Source organism: Lutra lutra, chromosome 7 (genome assembly GCF_902655055.1).
Source record: "Lutra lutra chromosome 7, mLutLut1.2, whole genome shotgun sequence".
NCBI lineage: Eukaryota > Metazoa > Chordata > Mammalia > Carnivora > Mustelidae > Lutra > Lutra lutra.
In genome coordinates, this window is record NC_062284.1 from 36,705,460 (window position 1) to 36,724,834 (window position 19,375).

General features: G+C 40.0%; 1 protein-coding gene across 4 annotated transcripts in view; it reads right to left on the minus strand.

Annotated features, from left to right (window-relative positions):
- Positions 1-5,584: 5,584 nt before the first annotated feature.
- The window catches only part of RAB27A (RAB27A, member RAS oncogene family), a 77,965-nt gene continuing 64,174 nt past the window's right edge, over positions 5,585-19,375 (minus strand). For all 4 annotated transcript variants that reach the window (XM_047738188.1, XM_047738186.1, XM_047738189.1 and 1 more), the window contains one exon: positions 5,585-7,878. In XM_047738188.1, coding sequence (XP_047594144.1) covers positions 7,680-7,878 — 199 coding nt within the window. In that variant the 3' untranslated portion in view covers positions 5,585-7,679. The remainder of the gene's footprint in view (positions 7,879-19,375) is intronic.

Here is a 19,375-nt window from a genome sequence, read left to right on the forward strand (position 1 = left end):
CGGACATTAGGACCTACGCATAGGATTCTCTGAGGCTCAGAGAACGTTACCAGCAGTTGTTTAAAGACTTGTAGTAACTTTTTACCCTTTCTCCCCCTTTTAATTAATATACATGTGGTAAAAGGGAAAAAAAGACATTTTTGTAGGAAACAAAGTTTCGTTCCCTCGTCAGACCTCGAGATCGCATTCCCGGTGGCAATCAGCTCCTTTTATTACCTGTCAAAGATTTTCTGTGCGTAGACAAACATGTTTATGTCTGTGTGCCTGTGCCTCCCTCTTCTTTTTAACACTAATGAGCATCCTATTCACCCTTTTCTGCATTTCACTGTGATCTGTCCCCTGTTATTGGAATAAGAGCTCCAAGAGGATAGGGTTTTTGTCTTTTTGTTCAGAGCTACAGCTCCAATATCTAGAATAGTTCCTGGAACATAAATATATATTTTATTATTAATGAATATTTAACATTTTTTTAAGATGTATTTATTTGAGAGAGCGTGTACACCTGTGAGCGGGTGAGTGGTGGGGGGATTCCTCCAGCAGACACCTGCTGGGTGTGGAGTCCCTCACCAGGCTCAATCCCAGGACCCTAAGATCAGGACCTGAGCCAAAATCAAGAGTGGGTGGCTTAACCGAATGAGCCACCCAGGGGCCCCTAACATTCTTTTTCATAGTTTGTATGTATATGCGGTTGTATGAAGGTGTCATTTTTTTTTTAAGATTTTATATCTATTTGACAGAGATCACAGGTAGGCAGAGAGGCAGGCAGAGAGAGAGGAAGGGAAGCAGGCTCCCCGCTGAGCAGAGAGCCCTATGCTGGGCTGGATCCCAAGACCCTGGGATCAGGACCTGAGCCGAAGGCAAAGGCTTTAACCCACTGAGCCACCTCGGCGCCCCTGAAAATTGGTCGCCTATGGATGGATATTGTTTCCTATTTTTTTTGGTATAACAAACATCCTTATATTCCTGGCAAGACAGTCTAACTTGTGTGAGTGGAGGTGTCCGCTCTTGGATTCCCCATGAAAGATTTACCTGAGGAACTGCACTCCAGCAAAGACAGAAGGGAAATAGAAAGCAGAAAGCAGTTTATTAAGGACAATATGCTCTCGAGGTGAGAGAGTGGGCTAGCCCAGAGGTGGCGAGTGCTCTAGGACTAGAGGGTTTCTTTCTTTTTATAGGAGCGGGGGGGGTCTTCTTCAAGAGGCACGGTCTCTAATGGAGGCTGCTTCCAATCATTTGCGGGACTCCTCCCACAGTTTGGGGAGGGGGAGTTTTTGACCCTATAAGGTTTGAACCAAAACTGTCAAGGCAGCTTTGCCCACTGAGTGGGGCTAAAAGCGCAATGCAAATGTGTTATAATGAGTTTAGGGGTTACCCTGGGGCAGAGGTGGAAGAGAAGAGCCAATTCTGCACCTGTGATTCTTGGTCTGTTAGCCGCAGGGACTTGGATGCCACAAAGTCAGGATGTTGTGCCCCCAGGCTTCTAACGTGTCACCTGCTCATCACCTTCCTTGCCTCCAGCTCACTTCTAACTAAATGCCTACTCTATCACTTACTGATATACTTTTTTTTTTCTTCCAAAAGAGAGTTTACAGAGAAAGGCTAGGTCAGAGGATATGATAGGTATTCTTTTAAAATTTGGAAGCTAATACTGAATGCTCTCTAAAAGGTTTTACCAATTAACACTCAACAACAACCACTAAGATCCTGATTTCACCACATCCTTGTCAAAAAAAATAATCTTCACCAGTCTGAGGTTAAAATTTACTTCATTATTATTTTCACTTGCATTTATTTATGAATGAGGTTAAGAATTTTTCCAAATGTTCAAAATCTATTTTGTTCTGTGAATTGCCCCACAGTGATTCTTAACAGCACTTTATGTATTAAGAATGTTAGTGCTTGGGGCGCCTGGGTGGCTCGGTGGTTAAAGCCTCTGCCTTCGGCTCAGGTCATGATTCCAGGGTCCTGGGATCGAGCCCCGTATCGGAATCTCTGCGCAGCCGGGAGCCTGCTTCCTCCTCTCTCTCTGCCTGCCTCTCTGCCTACTTGTGATCTCTGTCTGTCAAATAAATAAATAAGAAACCTTAAAAAAAAAGAATGTTAGTGCTTTGCTGACATTTAGATACTATTTCCCAATTTATTAATATTTTAAACTTTGCCTATAGTATTTTTCCATCCAGAAGTTTCCTTTGTATATATCCAAACTCATACTTTTGTTTGTTTTGGATTTGCTGTTTTGCTTAGAAGGCATTTCCCTCTGCAAAGTTGTTTTTCAACAATTTTTCTCCATTATTTTTACAGTATTTTTCACATTTGAATTTTTAACTAATCTGGAATTTACTTAAGTATAAATGACATAGGATTCCAGTTTTGTCTTGTTTTTTTCTAATAACGTATGTTGAGTACGGGATCATTTTCTTCCACTAATTCAAAATGTCTCTTTATGTGCCAGTTCTGAAATGTTTAAATTGTAATTTTTTAAATAACTGGGTTTACCTGCAGCCCTCCTCTCACTTTCTTGGCCTTATTTTTCATTGCTTCTCTGGCTATTCTTTAAAGTTTATTTTTTCAGTTTAACTTTAGAATCAGTTTGTCTAATTAGAATCAACAAATACATATTTTTCCTTTCATCTGGTAATTATATTTACTTTTCTTCTCTAATCATTTGACTAGTAATTCCAGAACAATGTTAGCAACAAAGGCACATATCAGAAATGTTAGTAATAAACATTTGCCCAAAATTTATTGTCAACCAAGAGACTGAAAATTATTTAATCCTTGTTAAATCCTCTCCCTCTCTTATTCCCATCAACAATTATAGAAGAGTCTCACCAGTCCTCCCAAGCTATTTACACAATTCCCTCACAACTCTGTTTTATCCTGCTACTCAAAAAAGAAATCTCCTACCCTTCTCACTTACATGATCACCCAGCATCCCCCTCTTACCTTCAATATCAGAGGCCACATCCTTTATCAGTGCTCTTAATCCTGTGCCCTAAGGTTTCATTGGAGTCTTTGTTCCTTTCAGCCTATAAGCATATTCAGTACTTTACTTTAGGTTGAATGGATGAGTAGCCTGTCTTCAAAGCTTTTTTCTTTCCAATTATTACAACAGAATGCATGCGAAAAGAGAGAAAGACATGGAGACCACATCCAATAAATTGAGCTAAAATCTTGGAAATACTATTTCTTTTCATTCATCCTGCTTGAGACATGATTCCTGAATCTGAAAGTATGTGTTTTATCATTACTAAAAAATCTTCAGCTCTTTTCTTATATTGCTTCTTTTATTTTCTCTAATTTCTTCTTCTAGAATTCCTAATGGATATAAATTGGAGCTTTTATCTTTCCTCTGTATCTCTTTCCTTAGTCGCTCTTTATCTCTGCTGAAGTCTGTGTAATTTCCTCCAAACTAGCTTCTAGTTCACTAATTCTCTCCAACTGTGTCAAACTCGCTATTCAACTTTTGACCTGTAAGTTTTGAATATCGATGGCAATATTTTTCATACATGAAGTCTTTTCATTCAATCCAATTTTGTAACTTTAATGCCTTCTTTTTCCAGGTGTTTCAATTTCTTTTGTTTTTAATTTTCTTAAACACTTTTACCTTATGATCCCCATCTGATAAATATATTATTTGAAGTTCTTAAGTGTAAAATACTGCTGCTTTGGGTTTACTGACCCTTACTCATGATTGAGGCTGAGAGAGCAGTGAAGGAATGGGTTGTCATTTTTAGTTGCAAGTTCATCCTTGTAGAGTGTTTTCTGGAAGAGTCCTGTAAAGTGTGGGTGGAGATGTTCCCTCTGAAAAGATTTTGCTTTGCTTCTACTAAGTCATCCAGAAGTATTACCAGCCACAAATCACTTTTTAATGTTAACTTCTTGGCTTAGCCATTCTCAGACCAAAAAAAAGTAGGTACTATAAATTTGAACCTAAACCCGTATAAAAGTTTCTACGTTTATCAGGAGAGACTGAGACATACAGTGGACCCTGGATTTTTGTCTCTTTGGGGGTGAGGGCTTCTTCATTCCAGTGCCCTACCTCCACCATATCTAAGACTTTCTCCCCTAATGGCATGTAGTCACTAAAACCAAGCACCTTGGTTACTAATGCTGGCAAAATGAAACCAAAAGCAAACCAGACTTAGTATCAAGTTGTTGAAATTTCTTTCTGTTGCTGCCATTGCTGTCGCCCTGTTATTGTCTATTTTGCGGGAGGAAAGGGGTGGTCACAGAATATTTCCCTTACTTTATTGAGAGATCAATACTACATTTAAAAAATGGCGCCTGGGTGGCTCAGTGGGTTAAGCCTCTGCCTTCGGCTCGGGTCGTGATTTCAGGGAGCCTGGGATGGAGTCCCATGTCGGGCTCTCTGCTCCATGGGGAGCCTGCTTCTCTCTCTCTCTCTCTCTCTCTCTCTGCCTGCTTCTCTGCCTACTTGTGATCTCTCTCCCTCTCTGTCAAATAAATAAATATTTTTTAAAAAATACATTCATTATGGGGCACCTGGGTGGCTCAGTGGGTTAAGCCTCTGCCTTCAGCTCAGGTCATGATCCCAGGGTCCTGGGACTAGCTCAGGTCATGATCTCAGGGTCTTGGGACCGAGCCCCGCATCAGGCTCTCTTCTCAGCAGGGAGCCTGCTCCCCCCCACTCGTCCCCTGCCTGCCTCTCTGCCTACTTGTGATCTCTGTCTGTCAAATAAATAAATAAAATCTTTAAAAAATATATTCATTATATTCTATTCAGCATTATCTAAATGTTTTATAGTGGAAGAACTTTCCAGTTATATAGTCACCAATACTGCCAAAAATAGAAGTCCTAGAAATAAAATACCATACAGAAATTTCCAGTTTATAAAAATGTCAATCAAAACATTCCCTTTGAACATTTGTTAGATTGTAGCAACCTTGCCATCAAGATACAGAATGTACTTCTCAGATTTCCCAATTTCTCACATAAACCATAAACACATGTGAGCCTGTCTAAACATTTTTTTTAAGATTTTATTTATTTATTTATTTGACAGGCAGAGATCACAAGGAGGCAGAGAGGCAGGCAGAGGGGGGGGGGGGGAAAGCAGGCTCCCTGCTGAGCAGAAAACCCAATGCGGGACTCGATCCCAGGACCCCAAGATCATGACCTGAGCTGAAGGCAGCGGCTTAACCCACTGAGCCACCCAGGCGCCCTGTCTAAACATTTTTGAAGCTGTTTTTATTTTCAAATTCTACGCCTCTTTGAACATTAACAGTGACTCCTCTTTGAAAACTCATTCAGTTGACTCTGCTGCCACTGAAGTCCTCTGCGCAGTTCACCAATAATGTACTGTGTAGTGGCCCTTTTCTGTATAGTGGCAACACAATTCTGAAGAAAGTTGCCTGAGTCCCATTTGTCATGGAGTTTATATCTTTTTTTTTTAAGATTTATTCATTTATTTATTTGAGAGACAGAGAGAGAAACAGCATGAATGGGAGGGGCAGAGGGAGAGGTAGAATCTCAAGCAGACTCCATAATGAGCAGAATCCCCAGAATAACCTAGAATACCTCAGAAGGAGAAGTATAATGAAGTTATATTCACACACAAACTTGGCAGACTAGACCACTTTTTAATTAAAAGCTTAATTGGCACAAAGTTCGCTTAGAATACACTTCACTTTTACACAGTCCTATAAATAGAAAAATGTACTGATGCCCAAAAATGATACTTTAACACCAAATTCAAACAAAGGATTTCCAAAGAGAATACAGGTTATTTCAATAAAGATAATTCTTGCATGTGTACTGTATCATGCATATGTTTAATTGTGTATTATGCATAAAGCCAATGGGGAATTAGCTGATTGCTAATTGCTAAAAGTGAAACATACAAATATTGTCTTCTTTTGAACTACATAACAGATCATATAAAATGATGCCTGATACATAGCTGTAAAATTAGGATTTGCTCCACTGAAGTCTACAGCAACTTTAGAAGGTACTGCTGTGATTAGGGCACTACCTTGTAATGTCTGGATCTTTTCCTTACTGGAATACACAATCCAAATGCATAGGACTCAATGACTTCCTTAGTATTTAAAAGAAGTCTTCACTCCAAGGATAGAAACATATAAGATTTTACTAATCACAGCTAATTTTTTTAAGGGAGTAGTAGGAATAAAGTGGCAAAGAAATAGGATAGATACTCAATAAAAAGCTATTTGAAAATAACCATGTAAAAGTAATTACTTCCATCATAGCTGTATGCTCCTAACTACAGTTCTTCCAATCATTTGCCACCACAAGATGCATTTATTATTATTCTTTGTTTAAATTATAATGAATGGTAATTCTTTCTAAATAGCCATTAAGCTCTTCGGAAATTTTAATCTAATTTACTTAAACCACTTTAATAAATAAGAATTTCCCCTATGACCTTTATAAACGCCTGCCACGAAGCATATTTTAAAACTAACTTTAATCTGATACAAAGACATTTAGGCAATGCAGAGGAATTCATGATCTTGGCAAGACCCAGCAAGTACAATAAATGCCTGTGATCTCAATAAAAAATATAGGTTATTTAAGGCTTCATTTTTCTTATATTGAGCTATAGTATAAATGTAACTGCTTAAATACAAACATCCTTCTTCTACCAAATAGCAAACATTTTATGTAATTAAAATCTAATTCCTTCAATTCCACCATTGTAAAAATAAAACAAGTTGCAAATATCAATAATACAAAGCATGACGGTGAAGACAAAAAATTAGTAGTTTACAAGCTAATTAAAACTGCAGTCTGAGGATGCCAGACCAACATTATAAATATGAAGAAAAAGAAGCTAAATGCTTACTTATCACAAATAACTTTGGCATAAGCACCAGCTATGTTCAAATGTGGCCAGCGTGTAGGCCAAGTATAAACACACAGATCATAGTGAAATAAAGCCACAAAAATTTAATTCCCTGATCCTTCAATCAACCCTTCAGAGCAGTGGGAATATAGCAGGAAGCTAGAAGCCCCACTTCTGTTGCTCATACTATATTAAGGTACCCCTAACCTCACCCCCAATCCCCTTCCTACCGACAAGAGTCATAGTGAATATACAATTGGTCAATCCACTTTATCCAGTCTATAGATAAAAGCATCATCTATTCTATATTCATTTTAAAGACACTGTTCATATAAATTAATACTCAAGGACATTGAAATGATGTTCGTGTATATTCTTATTTAACAATCCAGTGGTTTAGATGGCATTTTATAAGGTCACCCACAGTACAAGTAGTAGGGTTTTTTAATTTGGATTAAAGATTGGTAGTTTTATCATTGTATCTAAGATTTTGAGTGTTAGACTCTGGACTGATGTATGTTAAGGCAGATGATGGTATCTTTAGTCTTTCTACATAATAAATGCACTCTGTTGTGGCTACGAATTCCTCAATTCTGAATCATCTACTACCATGCACTAAGGTTTTATAAGGCACTTGTGGCTCTGCGAAATATTTCTCATAACTCTGGGGCTGAATGTTAAGTATTTACAGAGCTGCAGCAAATAAATTTTAAAACCAGAGAGGTCTAAGTGAAATGGTAGAAGCAGTTTGTACGCTATGCCTGTTCATCTCTCTCTGTGCCATGTATCGCCCATAGAAAAGACCACAGACACGGGCCCCTTGAATGACTGTGTAGCTCACTGGACTCTTCAACAGCCACAGATCCCCTTCTCCTTTTCTTCATTCAAGTGATCTCTAGAGGTGTGACCATTGGACCGGACCACTCCTTCAGGAATCCAGGATTTGTCTACACACCGTTCCATTCGCTTCATTATCAGGTCCAGGAGCATCTCGATTGCTTCGCTTACGTTTGTCCCGTTAGCAGCACTAGTTTCAAAGTAGGGAATTCTGCAAGACAGAGACAACTCAGATAACAACATATGGAGGGAAAAAACAGTGACCTTTGCCCTTGATAATTCAACTTCAAAAATGAGGATAAATATATAAGGTAATAAAAACACTTTACCACAGGGGCACCTGGGCAGTTCAGGGGGTTAAGCATCTGCCTTCAGATCAGGTGGTGATCCCAAAGTCCTGGGATTGAGTCCTGCACTGGGCTCCCAGCTTGCTAAGGAGTTTCTTTCCCCCCTCCCTCTGCTCCTTCTCCTGCTTGTGCTCTCTTTCTCATGAATAAATAACATCTTAAAAAAAAAAAAAAAAAAAAACTACCACAACAGTAAAGTAAAAAAAAAAAAGACTCTAAAATAATTGACACTTCACTCCTAATAGAGGAAAAACCTCTGGAAATTTTCATTCCCATTTCACAGATGATTAAACTGAGGCTCAGAAAGATGAAGTGATTTGCCCAATTTCATAAAGATAGAAAGTAGCAGGGCTAGGATTTGAACCCACAGTGGCTTGATTCCAGTGTAACCAACTTAACCATAAATTCTACTGGTTCCAAACTAATCTACTTTGTATGAGGATATCCAGAACAAATCCCTTTCATTTGCTGCACTTGCAGGAGAGAGGGACTGACATCAGAGAGGAATGCAAGCTCGCTGGCTGTGTTCATCAAAGGTTTTGCCACTTGTCAACTCCAGGCTGTTTTCTTGGGCCATAAACTTGAAGACATTCTAAAATCTACAACATCTCAGAGTTTCTCTAGGACATCAGTCCTTTATTATCCAAGGATCTTGGTAAATTTGTTTAAACTTGTAATAACTCACAAAATATAGTTTCAAAACCATAAGGCTGCTTCTCACATAATTTTGAGAAATCAGTCTTCTTGCAGTGGGTTAGTCCTAGTGGATTAATCAACTTCCACATTCTTCCTGCTTCTTAATGAAGCCGTGATAACAGTGATAAAACTTTATTTTCTCAAACTATTGAGTTCATGTCTACCATTTAGTAAGAAATCTCACCAAAATGCTCTGAGATATAAAAACTGCAAAATAAAGTTGTTTGAGAACCTCAGGGTGTTCTGCAATTGAATTCAGTAAAGTGTTCCTTACATTTACGGGGACTTTAAAATCCTCCACCAGTATTAATTTTCTTGGAGAACACCTTTGTTTTCTCATGTTCTCCTAGAATGTTAACACTACATCAGTGACTCTGATTACAATGTCAGTTACTCTTTCTATTATTTCTTGGCTAGGAGCAGCTTCTAAATGAGAGCTTTATATATAAATATATATAATATGTAATATTACATATTAATATTATATATAATGAATATATAAAAAGAGCTTTATTTATAGATTTCTTTTTTAAACTTCCTAGTGCTTTTATAGATCTTTCCACAGCTGCTTTGCTTCTCATGTCACTAAGCACATTAAGGGGTACACGTGTAGGAATGGAAGGCTATTTCTCTATTATGATTCTTTGTGATGCTATCTTATTATCTGCACACTTCCTGTAAGAGCTGGCAGGCCTTGTAACTGGATCTCTTCAATTCTCTCCTGCTTTAGGATAGCTCTTAAAAACTGGATGAGGAGGGGCGCCTGGGTGGCTCAGTGGGTTAAGCCTCTGCCTTTGGCTCAGGTCATGATGTCAGGGTCCTGGGATTAAGCCCCACATCGGGCTCTCTGATTGGCGGGGAGCCTGCTTCTCTCTCTCTGCCTGCTTCTCTACCTACTTGTGATCTCTGTGTGTCAAATAAATTAAAAAAAAAAAAAACAACCGGATGAGGAACTCATAATTCATCTGAGCATTTATCCATCCACCTGTGAGTACTGTGAGACATGGTTGCTCCACTGATTCTACCATGCCCACAATCAGACCCCTCAGACTAACTCTAAAACACCTTAATCAGAGAATGGTATGCTGTGCAAATTACATGGTCTTAATCTTTTTGAACCTCCTGACTGGCTACATCTCCGTTGTTATCAGTCTTCTTAATTCCATCTTCATCTGCTGCCTTATCCACAAAAAGAAGATAATGCATCTTTCCCATTTCCCTGGTCACATGCAGTATTTGATTACCAAGTATTAAGAGGGTATCCTTTGTGGGGATTCAACACTTATTTATCAAGCACTTATGATGTTTTTGAGCTAAATCATTGGAATGGTGCTTTATGCCACCATTGTTACAGGAATACTTTGAGATTGAGAATTCTCAAAATTTCAATACTTATATTTTCTTCATCCTATGCTTTCTTAACTGCACCATGAAGAATCATTTAAAGCCTACAGAACATTTCTCATACTTAAAAAGAAGGCTTAAAAATTCTATCACCATTCAGAAATAAATTGTTTCATGGAAAAGCAATGGTAAAATTCATCCCTCTCCCCAAGAATAATAAGCTGAAATTGGAAAGGCAAAAAGAGAGAGAAAGAGAAAGAAAAGGAGGAGGGGGAGGAAGAGGAGGAGGAGAGAAGGTGGGAGTGAAGGAGGAAAGAAAGGAAAGGAAGAAAGAAAAAAGAAAGGAAAGGAAAAGGAAAGGAAGAAAGAAAAGTGAGCAGAACTTTATCATAGTAATGCACATCTGATTTTTTGAAATCCCCTTAAAGTCCATTATAAAAATAGCTTTTGAATTCAAATCCTGAGCCTCATTGATTTCCTCAACTGAATCTCCATTAAGCTATTGCCACTTTCCATTGTTTTTCCCTCTCAGCTCCTGAAAATTGCCTCAGTTATTTTTGAGGCATAAATGAGAAATCACAAGTTGAAAATACTTCTAAAATCCATAAAAATCTATGCATAGAAAGAAATCCATAAAAATCTATGCATAGAAATCTATAGAAATCTACGCATAGAAGTTAGAAACATCTTGGACAAAGGTTAAGAGCCATAACCTCTGAAGTCAGGCTTGCCTGGATTCAAATCCAAGAACGACCCTGGCAAGCCATGAAACTCTGTGCCTCAGTTGCTTCACCCATAAAACTAAATAAAATCAGTGCCTTCTTGTAAGGATTAAATAAGTTAACATTTAAAGTGTTTATATCTGAACTGACACATAGGAAATGTGTCATTTTTGATACTTGTGTCACTGATAAATGTTTCTTATTTCCAACACAGAATAGGTTAGGTACAAAAGTTTCCTTGTAATTTTGTTGTTTAACACTCAGAACACATCATCCCATAGAAACAGTGTCACTGAGTCATGGACAGTCATAGCTCCAAGAGACCTGAGCAACATTATAAACATTAAATTCCCAAACTAGCTTACAAACTATTGATTTAATCCATAAGGTAACTGATCTATAGTACTGTCCTAAATTCTAGTACCTGGGACCATGCTTCCTTCTTTACGTCAGAGTTGGCTCACTCAGACCTGTCCTTGCTGAAGTGCTTCATGCTCCAAAGCATCTGCCTACCATGAGTCCCTATCGGATTCCTCATTGCCCCAAGTGACCTTCACCAAATGCAGAGAGAAAGGGATCTGACTTTACTGATTAATACTAAGGTATAAATGACTGGTACCTCTAGCAGACCTATAAGCTATTTAATATATTTACTAACTTAAGCAAGTATTTATTTTTTTAAGATTTTATTTATTTATTTGAGAGAGAGACAGTGAGAGAGAGCATGAGAGAGGAGAAGGTCAGAGGGAGAAGCAGACTCCCTGTGGAGGTAGGAGCCTGATGCAAGCCTCGATCCTCGGACTCTGGGATCATGACCTGAGCCGAAGGCAGTTGCTTAATCAACTGAGCCACCCAGGCGCCCTAAGCAAGTATTTAATTGGTAGAGCTTCAGGGTATAGGAGGTAAGTTATAATTTTTTAATTCACTCATAGAAATATTGTACATCTTTTAATAAGATGTAGTTTATTAGGGTACCTGGGTGGCTCAGTCGTTAAGCATCTGCCTTTGGCTCAGTCATGGTCCCAGCATCCTGGGATCCAGCTCTGCATGGCATCAGGGCTCCCTGCTCAGCAGGAAGCCTCTCCCTCTCCCACTCCCCCTGCTTATGCTCCCTTTCTTGCTGTCTCTCTCTGTCAAATAAATAAACAAAATCTTTAAAAAAATGATTTTTTAAATTATGTTCAATTAGCCACTCTATAGTACATAATTAGTTTTTGATGTAGTGTTCAGCAATTCATTAGTTTAGTATAACACCCAGTGCTCATCACAACATGTATCCTCCTCAATACCCACCACCGTGTTACCCCCGCCCCCACCTCCCTCCCCTCTGAAACCCTCAGATTGTTTCCCGCGTTCCATAGTCTCTCATGGTTCATCTCCCTCTCTGATTTCTTCCCATTTAGTTTTCCCTCCCTTCCCCTATGGTCCTCCGTGCCATTGCTTATGTTCTGTTGGGGTCAATTCCACATTAAAACCTGCGAAACCCCTAGGGCCTGCCTGGGCCTAGTTAGCCAAAGTGACTCCATGTTGCCTAGGTAGACATTTTGTTGTTTAATAAATGCCTCAGCAGTTACTGATATCAGTTCCAGGTAACTGTTGCTAAAACACACACCTAAAACAAGGCCATTTTGTTTAATAAACGCCTCAACAGTTATTGATATCAGTTCCAGGTAACTGTTACTAAAACACACAGGTAAAAGACAGATCCAATCAGCCAAAGCCACATACATAGAGGTCTGTGGTTGCGCCCTATAAAGCTAACCCGTAAGACCAAGGGTGCGGGGGGGTAGTGTCGCTCTCTTTGGAGGCAGCCCTGGCTGGTCAGTCTGACTTCTAATGCTTGGCATAGAATAAAGCTTTACATAACTTTCACTTTGTCTCAGTCTCGTTCCTTTGATAACGGACCCAACATGTTCCACATAGGAGTGAAACCATATGACAATTGTCTTTCTCTGCTTGACTTATTTCACTTAACATAGTTTTTTTTTTAAGATTTTATTTATTTATTTGATAGAGACACAGCGAGAGGGAACACAGCAGGGGTAGCAGGGGAGAGAGAAGCAGGCTTCCCACCGAGCAGGGAGCCTGATGCAGGGCTCAATCCCAGGACCCTGGGATCATGACCCGAGCCAAAGGCAGACACTTAACGGCTGAGCCACCCAGGTGTCCCTTAACAATTTAACTCCAAATTCAAGGAACAACCTTCTCTCCTTCGAGGATATTGTCCTGCAATTTGTGAAGTTCCAGGTCATGTGACCTGGAGTCTGATTAACAATCTTTTTTTTTAAGATTTTATGTATTTATTTATTTGAGAAAGAGAGAGAGAGAGAGCACAAGCAAGAGTGAGAGTCAGAGGGAGAAACAGGCTCCCCGCTGAACAGGGAGCCCAATGTGGGGCTTAGTGACGGGAACTTGGGATCATGGGACCTGAGCTGAAGGCAGACGCTTAACCGACTGAGACACTCAGGAGCCCTAACAATCTTAATCTTTAGACTAATCATTCAGAGTCTTCTGAACAACTGGGGCAATGTGATCTTTGTTTCTACAGGAATTAGTGAATGCTCGAGTTCTCTCTGCTTTTCTCTCTACTCCTTAAGCTGTCAGAGGAGAAGCAAATGAGATCCACAGAGAAGAACCTGAAATAAGACTTTCTTTCCACAACAAAATGATGCTCCAAGGACAGACATGGGCCTTTGTGTTCACATTTGAAAACTGGACTGTCCAGCTTGTGCTAAGGACAAAGGAGTCTAGAGGATAGAGTTAGTACTATTTTTATGTCCACATCTTCTTGATATTCACTTTTCGAAGGCATCTGGGCTACATCATCCAACCACTTCTCCATACCTGTAAAGAGGGTAACAGTGGTTCATGGAGTCATGGGAAGGAGAAAATGAGATGCACAAGCATAGCATCCAGCAAGTGCTCAATAAATCTGACTCTAATGGACTTTTTTCTTCTCTAAAAACAATATTCTGGGGATGCCTGGGTGGCTCAGTTGGTTAAGCCTCTGCCTTCGGCTCAGGTCATGATCCCAGCGTCCTGGGATAGAGTCCCACATCAGGCTTCTTGCTCGGCAGGGAGACTGCTTCTCCCTCTGCCTCTGCCTGCCTCTCTGTTTGCCTGTGCTCTCTCTCTCTCTCTCTCTCTCTCTGACAAATAAATAAAATCTTTAAAAAAAATAATAATATTCTGTTTTTTCTAAAACTTACTAGGCAAAAATTTAGTAAAATTAGCTGACATTCAAGAGGATCAATTGTCGCCCTTTTTAACCATAGAGTGATATCCTTCTCTCCACACGGTGGTGCTAATGGAGCATTACTAGGGCCAGGATAGACCAAATCTTTGAAAAAATCCTGTGTAGCTATTTGTAATTTTCAATTCAAAAATGACCACTCAACAGCTGTTTGGAATGCATGCAGAACACCAGTTATGATACATTTTTTAAAAAGAAATATATTAGTCATAGATTTTAAAATAAATATGAAATGAGCAAAATGGCAAACGACTTCAAATCAATCAATGAGGGGGGTATTATTATCACTTACAGCCTTTCACCAGGATATCTAGATCCTGCTTATGCAATATATTGGTCAGGATCCACATCAAGCTGATTTCTATTATTTATTTCCCCAAAACTAGAAGATCCTAGATTATAGTTACAGGTTGCCAGGAATGAAAGCAAGTGTATTTGATGGTGCTGTCGAATGGTTCTGGATTATTTGGCTCACATGTGGATCCAGAGATCATGGAAAATTTTTTCACTAAATTAAGAAATGAGTCTCACTACTTTTCACAGTCTGTTGAATGCTAAATGAACAAGCACTTACAAGGAAGGACAGATGTATGGACCATTTCAACCCACAAGATTGTGCCAGATGAAATCTAGGTCCTTCCCTGAGTTGCGGGGGGCTCTGAAAATCAGTCTTATATGTTTAGTTTTAGTTTAGGTGTGTGGTTTTAAAACATGCCTGCCCAATGATACATCATTATATCTTGAATGAAGGAAGGATGTCATAAAGTATACAAAGAATCAAATTATTGGCGATCAAGTTATTCATGCCACATTTCAGTCTAGCTAGGACATGGCATTCTGCTGAGCTAAGCCACTTGAAACCCAGAAACGGTCTGTGCTCATATTATTAATGTTGTAAATAAATGTTTTTAACACGTTCTTTAATCCAGAAACTCTTAAACACCTTCGTCATCAACAGCCACCATGCTTCAGTGGGGAAAAAGTCATCTTAAATTTGCTGCCCTTAAGAAAGTAGATCGTAAAAGTTATCATCAGAAGAAAAACAATTGGGGTGCCTGGGTGGCCCAGTCAGTTAAGAGTCTGCCTTTGGCTCAGGTCATGATCCTGGGGTCCTAGGATCAACCCTCACATCGGGCTCCCTGCTCAGCGGGAAGACTGCTTCTCCCTCATCCTCTGCAGCTCCCCCTGCTTGTATGCTTGCTCTCTGTCAAATAAATAAATAAATCTTTGAAGAAAAAGAAAAAATTATAACTGTATGTGCTAATGGATATTAACCAAACTTATTGTGGTGGCAATCTATACATATATCCAATCATCACTGTATGCCTAAAACTAATACAATGTTATATATCAATTATTTCTCAATTTTAAAAAATGTTCTACCCATTCCTTTGTATAGCACATGAAATATGTACACATTCAATTATCACGGTTTCATCGTATTCACAATTTTCTGTATGTCCTTCGACTCAGCATCAAAAATGGAAAGGCTTATAATGACCACCAACTATCCTGTGTAAGAAAAGAAGACTGAGAGGGCATTTAGATGCAGCCGTTTTTAACTCACCAAGTCCTTGCCTGCTCACTTATGGCTGGCATACCCTCACCATCCCAGTGTCCAGTTCCAGTCTATATTACAGCTGATTTAATCAACTGAGAGAAAAAGTATCCTCCCTCCTCAAACATGGATTTTCCAGTGATGAGTCATTAAGCACATTTCCCTCACCCATACAAGGCACATTAGACAATGCTTCATATTCTCTAATGATTTATCCAATTATACCATCAACAAAAGTATCCGCCAGCGTGCACACCTGTAGTAACTTGATACGCATGCCATTGGTTCTCAAAGCACTACGTTCAACCACCCGCAGGAGGGAATCAGTTAGAAACGAATTTCTGGATTCTACCCCAGAGCCACTAATCAGAAATTCCTTAGGAGTCAGAGTTCAGGCAATTTTGAAACACACAGGTTTGAGATCCAATAGTATCACCTCAAAGAGGAATGTTGCCAATGCTGGTTCTGTTTGCCCTTCCAACATGTTTTACTTTGTAGCTATTTTTTTAAAGTGTTTTGGTAACAGTGTAGACCATCCTCATTTTGACTGGCAGGAGGACAAGTTTGGGCAAACTTCTGTTTTGCTCCTTTCTCTGACTTCATTGACAATATTACTCAATATAACATACTAGAAAGCATTATTTTGCCCTTGTTCTAGAAAAACCTGAAAATTAAAAGGAATTAGATGTAAATGGATTATTAGTCTACAACACAGTTTCTGATATTCTTCATCATACATGTAATTCACCCTTTCCATTTCTGGCTCCTGCACGAAAGTCTTATTCTCAGATTTCCTTGTTGTCAAAGACAGATTTATTTTTCATATTTGTACTATAACATGTTCTTTATTAGGTTTGCAAAGTTTTTCTGAGACACTGTCTTTCATTCTTCAAGTGCTTGTATATTTAAGAGAAGCACTTATGAACCAATGATTCATTTTTAGGTACTGGAGAGGAAAAGATGCACAATAGTAACAAAATGCAAATTTATCAGACAATATACAAATAATGCAAAGAGACGCCATAAACCTTATTCTATTTTTACCACTACTAGCATGGAGATGAACTGACCAACACAGCCCTTTAGTACATGTGCAATCAATGAAAATATTATGATTAAAAATGAGAAAAATCTGTGAAAATAATCATTAAACTGACATGTCAGGTTTGTGAAATGCATATGCACTAAACTGTTTCTTTTTGCTTCTGAAATGATCAAACAGCTTACAGTATTTTTTAAAGATTTATTTATTTGAGAGAGAGAGAGGGCATGCAAATGCTTGTACGTGGTGGGGGAGGTAGAGGGAGAGAGCTAGAATCTTAAGCAGACTCCATGCCCAGCAAGGAGCCTAACACGGGGCTTGATTTCACGACCCTGAGATCATGACCTGAGCTGAAACCTAGAGTAGAACACTTAACCAACTGAGCCACCCAAGTGTTTGCAGAACAATATTTTATGCTTCCTAATCTTTTTTTTTTTTAAGATTTTATTTATTTATTTGACAAAGAGAGAGACAGTGAGAGAGTGAATACAAGCAGGGGGAGTAGGAGAGGAAGAAGTAGGCTTCCCGCTGAGCAGGAAGCCTGACGTAGGACTTGATCCCAGAACCCTGGGATCATGATCTAAGCCAAAGGCAGTCGCTTAATGACTGAGCACCCAGGCACCCTGTGCTTCCTAGTTCCTAAGGAAATTTCGGTTTCTCTCTCTTTCCATTCTTTGCCAATCGAAATGCCTTCTCTCATTTTAACTGAATTCAGAAACCTGAGATTGAACCTCTCTTATGAAGTACTCCCCAGACCTTGTGAGCTGGGAACAGATGAAAGACATTTCCTGGCTCCCTACAGACAGAAGGCAAAGTTGGGCTCTTTGATATGAAGCAGAAAGTGGAATCCTGAGAACCAGAAGAGAAGAAACAAACAAAAGGCTAAAGAAACCAGGTGCGGGGAGCAGTCCATCCTGGCTCCCCTCTGGTACACCGGGACACAGTTGTTGGATCTAGCTAACACCCTTAGATGCCCTATTTCTTTTGGCCTCACTAACATACTTCTCAAAAGCATGGTCTGCATCCACAGTTTCCATTGCTTCATCACTTACTTCCTCCTCGTCCCCTTGCAACATAGCTCCCAGCTCCCAGTTTCAACACTTCGGTACTCTCCGTGGTATCTAGCCCTCCCTCTTTCCTTCCTACTGCATTACCGGAGTGCCTCTCAAGGGTAGAAGAGCATATCAGAATGGCCTGTGGGGCTTTGCCAGCCTCCACCTCAGAATCACTACTCCAGGTCGATTGTGTCAAAAGCTCAGGAGGTATTTGCTGAAAGCTCCCGGGCACTTCTAACCTGACAATCATGCAGAGAGTTCCTACGAGACACCGATGCCCAGGCCCTCATCTGCAGGGTTTTGTAACATGTTAACTCGGTTCGGTTGAACATTTCCCAGGACTTCCTTTCCAGTTAGGGTGAATCACAGGAGAGATCTGGGGGAGTGGAGGGAGTGGAGGTGACACTGCAGCCATTCAGTAGCTGTCATAAATCATTGCTTAGCTGCTGGCTTGTGTGGTTACATAAACCAGGACCTGGACCTGGACCTGTTCTACCTTCCCCAAGACCCTCCTTCAGTTTCTCCAACTCCTCGGCCCGGTGCATGTGCTTAGCCCTGTGACAAAGGTCCCTGGCTTCTCTGGGATACCCAGACCTTCCCGGTCAGAGGCAACAAACCCTGAGGCAGGTCTCAGTCTGTTATTATGGGTCTTTAGGTGGTGTTTGCTGGTGTTTGCTCTCCCCACCTTAAACCCGCCTTCCCTTCCTGACTGCCTGACCTGTGGACTTCAAGTTTCAGCGTCAACACCTCAGAGACGGCTTAACCAGCTGCCACAAGTGCATAAGGTCAAATACCTGTAACAAATGCCTTCATATGTAAGTATGTTTCTTCCACTGAATCTTACCTGAAAAACCACTCCAGACCAATGACCTCAGAAGCTCAGAGGTGAGGTCCAGACACAAACATTTGTTAAAAGCTCCTCAGGCTTCTAACATGGTTAAGCACCATCTACGCTAGAGTGAAAACCTTCACATCCTATTGCAAATATATGCCAGAGCGAGCTAGTATAATTGATGGGAACAGATACGCCCCACCACCCCAGGCTGTCTTGCCCACCCCTAGAATTGAAAAAGATCTAAAATCCTGTTCTGCCCCCCCTGCCTATTTTGTCCAATTTATTCCTTTTTCTTTTCCACAAATACAGCTCCTCCCTATCTAGCAGATCACCACAATCTTCTTGTCTCTAGTATTTCCTCCCTTCACATTAGCCCACCCATCTCTCCCAGACTGATCTAGAGAAGTACTTACCACAACCCTCCATGTTCAAAGGATTTCAGCAACTCCCTGCTCCCCAGGATTTCAGCAACTCTCCTTACCTGGTATTCTAAACTCTCTAGACACTGACTTCTTCCCACCTGGCCAACCTAATCCTTCTACTCCCTTCCCAATGTGAAAGCTATCCTTGAGTATTCTTTGGTCCTCCATCAGCCCAAAGAAGAACAAAGCAGTTGTCACACAATAAAAAGAGAAAGGTCCTCCTCTGGCTTCCTTGGATTCTGCCTAAAAACCAGGGCCAGGTGTTGGGTAACATCCCCTATCTCTCTCTCTCTACTTCCCCTTCCTTCTCAGCTCCACTTACTGCCTCCCATTTATATTAAGGGTAATTAATACATACACACTTGGTTCTCATTGTATTAGAGATAGAAAGAAAGCAAAGCACAAATTCCTTTGTAGAGATGCCCTTGACATTT